Here is a 5,000-nt window from a genome sequence, read left to right as displayed (position 1 = left end):
TGACTATACAAAATTGTCTGTTAAATAGGGTCCATGCAGACAATCCCATTAACTCAGCATTAGCAGTTTTTGTTGGTACTGAATATGAGTCAAACTGCCCAAGATGCAAGTCTCATACCCACCAAGTTACCAAGTGGCAGAATTCCAAGTCTTAGAAGATATTTTAGAAAAGGTTTGAAAGAGTATTTAGTATTTTGTGAAGTTTAAGTTGTGATTCGTTCTCAGAATATATCAAGTATAAACTGTAAAATGGTGTTATTGTGTTTTGATTTGACTTCAGACCGATTAATAAATTTGAAGATCTGGAGAACTACAATAATCAGTATAGTTTCTTGATGCCAATAGGTCTTGAGAGAGCAAGCAAAAACATTTTTAAAGGGTCATATTCAACACTAAAGAAATATCATACATATATGGTTATTACTCTGACCGTATATTTCTCATGTCATTTTTCAGCATTTGTATTTCATGTGCACAATTCTTTTGCAGGCATCATGGCTGTGAGTCGGCTGAGCCTGGCCTTCTCTGAGACACTGCACACTACCAAGCATGTGGCCCATGTGTGTCTCTTCATCACAATCGTCATTCTGTTCGAAGTCGGGGCTCTGGGGCTGTGGGGAGATCCTCCTGCGTCTGCGTCGTACCCTCCTCTAGTCACACTACTCTTCCAAGTTACTCGACTTTTGCCGTTACTTGCACTACCCCAGGTAAGAGTGGCTTGTAGTTTCTTTGCGGAGTGAAAGCCTTTTTGTTTGTTATATTTTAAAACTATGACTGGCTGGTGATCTGGATTTGTGATGATATTTTTTGTTTGTAAATGCACATGAAAGTGATGGTGTTGGCATAATTTTTGAAAGTCTGTTAGGTACTGATGTTAGATAAGAGGGATAAAGAAAGATCATGTGAATTTATCTCCTATTACCAGTAGCCTTGTGGTAAATGTGAGTGGTTAAACTTCATTCATATGTATTCCAATTTGTTGCAATTGCTGTGCTTTTCTGTGTCAAGACTTGCATAGAATGTTGAAAAAAAGTCTGATGTTATTTTAAGTGTTGTTGATTTCTGGGATATTTTGAATACCACTTGATGGATGGAGATAATTTCATATCACTATCATGAATGATGATGACATCAGGATGGCAAGGGGGAGTGGCTGATAGCTAGAGGACAAGTCAAATAAATGATGTAGAAGGTTAAAGATAAGAAATTAGTAAAAAAAAATAATAATAATAAATAAAAAACAAAAAAGAAAAGAAAAAGAAAGAGAGAGAGATTATACATGATTTTTATATGTTGTATGAAAGTGCATGAGTAAAACTTGACAAGTGTGGCTGCATGATATGATTAAAGAAATAATAGCCATAGAAGATATATCAGGTTTCTTAAAATTCTGTCACTGATTGCTATTCTGATTATCAGATCTTTCTATCTCATTTATTGATTATTTTTCATATTAGTTATGATGCTGATATTGTGATAGACATCATTGCCATTACAATCACCACCTATATTATTTTCCTTTAACATTTTATTTTACTATTAACCCAATCCCGACGGGCCTGGCGATAAGTGGAAAACCCCTACGCCGGACCTATGCAATATTGCATCGGGAACGTCACACTGGTGTGTCGCCCCGTCATCAGGCATTTAGCTGTGTCACACGGGTGTGACACAGCTAAATTCCCGATGCTGGGGCATCATGCCAGTGTGACGTTTCCAATGCAATATTGCAATGGCCCAGTGTAGGGGTTTTCGCGTAGCGTGTGCCCCATCGGGAAAGGGTTAATTATCACCATCATTTTTAAGATTTGATTCTGTAATCTGTTTTATATGTATATGACTTATATGGCTTTGTGATATATAAGTTTCTGCTATTTAGTAGCATTTTTTGGGGGAACAGTAATAATCTTGTATTGGAAAAGTATGCTATTCCTCTTAATTTTTATACTACATGAAGAGAGGTCATGAATCACCTAGACAGTGTGATAATGTGTTTTCTTATGTTCAGCACACACCCACTTAAGCGGTGGTTTTTCTCTTTTTCTCTGTTTGTGTGGGTAATGATTTTTGCAATGGTTATGAAATTTTGTGGTGCTTTGTAGCATCATCATTAACTATTTACCTTTGTTTTACATTAAGAAGAAAAAAAACATGAGAACAGCCCCCCCCCTAAAAAAAAAAAAAAAAAAAAAAAATTCTAGCCTGTTGTTTTCTAAATCTTTAAAATATTGTTTCATTCCTTAGCCCTTCTACAATGAGCATTTTGGATCGCTTGGATCACTTTTATTCTGCAATTTTCCCTTTGTTGATATTACAAGCTATTTATTTCTTCATTGATAATAACCTGTTATACCAGATGCTAATTACTGTTGCTTTGCTAATATATCATAAATAGATTCATATTTCATATCATAAGAAGTTTAGTTTAGGTAAAATTTGATAGATTAAATGATTTGTTCATTATTTCATTTTGTAAAGTCGTCTTTTACAAGACATTAAGTTAACATTTTGTTACCGATTCCAACAAGCTTACTGGAAAAAGGAAGGTTATAGATTCAAATTCTGCTATGATTTCTTAATTTGAGAAATAATGAAATTAACTTTATAATTTTTATACATTCTTCTTTTAGATATAGATATGGTGTTAACTTAATTTTCATTGTTGTAGTTTTTGTGATTAATATCTTAAGTTTTATCATTATTTTTTTTTTTATATTAAATGATATCAACCATCAGTCACCATGCAAACAGAATAACGAAGAGAAAAATAAGAAAGTGCGTGGATATACCTAAGGCCTTTTACCTTTATTGGTGCTTTAGGGCATCAATAAAGCAATAAAGCAAAAAGACCTTTTGTGTTTATGTGTATTTCTTTTCTTGGCTAATTGTTATTGTGTCTGTCTTTGTTATTAGAATTTTGAATTATTTTGATTACTCTTATGCAAATTTTGTGTGTTATTATGCTCTCTGATGTGATAAGAGTTATTGGCAGTATCTCATCAGTGTCATTCTGTATTTGCAGGCAGTATTTAACCTCTTGGGCTTGATCTGTTTCAATGCCTTCCCCGAGCGCTCAAAGCTCAAGGGGTCGCCTCTTTTGGCGCCGTTCCTGTGCCTGAGAGTCGTGACCCGGGGAGATTACCCAGACCTTGTCAGGCAGAATGTCAACCGCAACCTGACAACATGTCTGCGAGTTGGCCTGGAGAAGTTCATGATTGAAGTCGTAACAGATAAGACGATAGATCTACCTGAAAATCAGAGAATTAGACAGGTGAGTTCAGTTAGATTTGACACATCTTGGGGAGAGATGAGTGGAATGTCATAGAGAGAGAGATTATAAATGGGCTAAGAGATGGAGTGGATCAGGAAGTAAGAGATAAATGGCATGGTTAACCCAGTCACGACGGGGGCATTCCAGCCTTGCATGTTACAATGCCGGGGCTCTTGAACGCATAGTCCTAAATCAGTTAAATAAACGACGCCATATGACGTCACCCAGCGAACGGGCCTTGAATGCACAGTACCGTAGTATACCACCCATCCAGAGAGGGTTAAATGGTTCACATAGAAATATGCTTTTTTGATCAATAGCTTGTGCTAAAAAGATGTTCAAGGTTTGGTGATTGTATGAACTTCTATGTTTCAGGTTGTTGTACCTTCTAGCTATCGTCCAAAGAGCGGAGCACTGTTTAAAGCCCGAGCTCTTCAGTACTGCTTAGAAGAGGATGTTAATGTCCTAGCAGATACCGACTGGATAGTTCACCTCGATGAGGAGACATTAGTTACAGATGCTGCCATTAGGGGCATCCTCAACTTCGTTATTGAGGGCCGACATCAGTTTGGTCAGGTATGCCTCGTATGAAGATATGCTTTTTTAATGAACAAGTTACCCTAATTTTTGCAAAATGGAAATACCCATGGTTATAAGTTTGTCATTATTACCATAACCTCATTAATAGCCTTTGTTAAGAAATCTAATTTTGTATTACTCTTACAGGGATTAATAACTTATGCAAATGAGAACATTCAGAACTGGTTCACAACTTTGGCTGACAGCTTTCGTGTGTCAGATGATATGGGCAAGTTGCGGTTCCAGTTCAAAGTGTTTCATAAACCACTCTTTGGATGGAAGGGATCCTATGTTGTTACTCAGGTGAGTTGCATTTTGTTTACTTCTGAAGTCCTGTCATTTGTCAACAGTATGATGATATGTGGGGGATAACATTTGATGAGGCAAATGGGCCATGTGCCACTGCTATATCTACCCACTCCATCATTTGGAAAACATTGGGCTCTTAATACAAGACCTGTTATAGGAAAGGTAGACTGGGAGGGGGGGGGGTTATTTTGTCACAAGACCTGTTATAGCAAAGGTAGAATGGGAGGGGGGGGGGTATTTTATCACAAGACCTGTTATAGCAAAGGTAGAATGGGAGGGTGAGGGGTATTTTATCACAAGACCTGTTATAGCAAAGGTAGACTGGGAGGTGGGGGGTTTATTTTATCACAAGACCTGTTATAGCAAAGGTAGAATGGGAGGGGGGGGGTATTTTATCACAAGACCTGTTATAGCAAAGGTAGAATGGGAGGGTGAGGGGTATTTTATCACAAGACCTGTTATAGCAAAGGTAGACTGGGAGGGTGAGGGGTATTTTATCACAAGACCTGTTATAGCAAAGGTAGACTGGGAGGTTGGGGGTTTATTTTATCACAAGACTTGTTATAGCAAAGGTAGACTGGGTGGGTGAGGGGTATTTTATCACAAGACCTGTTATAGCAAAGGTAGAATGGGAGGGGGGGGGGGTATTTTATCACAAGACCTGTTATAGCAAAGGTAGAATGGGAGGGTGAGGGGTATTTTATCACAAGACCTGTTATAGCAAAGGTAGAATGGGAGGGGGGGAGGTATTTTATCACAAGACCTGTTATAGCAAAGGTAGAATGGGAGGGTGAGGGGTATTTTATCACAAGACCTGTTATAGCAAAGGTAGACTGGGAGG

The 5,000-nt window shown here is 37.7% G+C and overlaps 1 protein-coding gene across 7 annotated transcripts in view; it reads left to right on the top strand.

Annotated features, from left to right (window-relative positions):
* The window catches only part of egh (beta-1,4-mannosyltransferase egh), a 176,805-nt gene that overhangs the window by 162,795 nt on the left and 9,010 nt on the right, over positions 1-5,000 (top strand). For 5 of the 7 annotated variants that reach the window (XM_043007925.2, XM_086554007.1, XM_086554009.1 and 2 more), the window contains 4 exons: positions 490-707; positions 3,023-3,271; positions 3,647-3,847; positions 3,998-4,153. In XM_043007925.2, the coding sequence (XP_042863859.1) occupies positions 495-707; positions 3,023-3,271; positions 3,647-3,847; positions 3,998-4,153 (819 nt within the window). In that variant the 5' untranslated portion in view covers positions 490-494. Of the gene's footprint in view, positions 173-489; positions 708-3,022; positions 3,272-3,646; positions 3,848-3,997; positions 4,154-5,000 lie in introns of all 7 variants that reach the window. The other 2 variants (XM_043007923.2, XM_043007924.2) reach the window with 1 other exon arrangement.

This window comes from Penaeus japonicus, unplaced genomic scaffold (assembly GCF_977035675.1).
Source record: "Penaeus japonicus unplaced genomic scaffold, GWHDUDI00000001_assembly GWHDUDI00000029, whole genome shotgun sequence".
In the NCBI taxonomy this organism is placed as follows: domain Eukaryota; kingdom Metazoa; phylum Arthropoda; class Malacostraca; order Decapoda; family Penaeidae; genus Penaeus; species Penaeus japonicus.
Note: the sequence above shows the minus strand (reverse complement) of the source record. Positions and strands in the feature narration are given on the sequence as shown.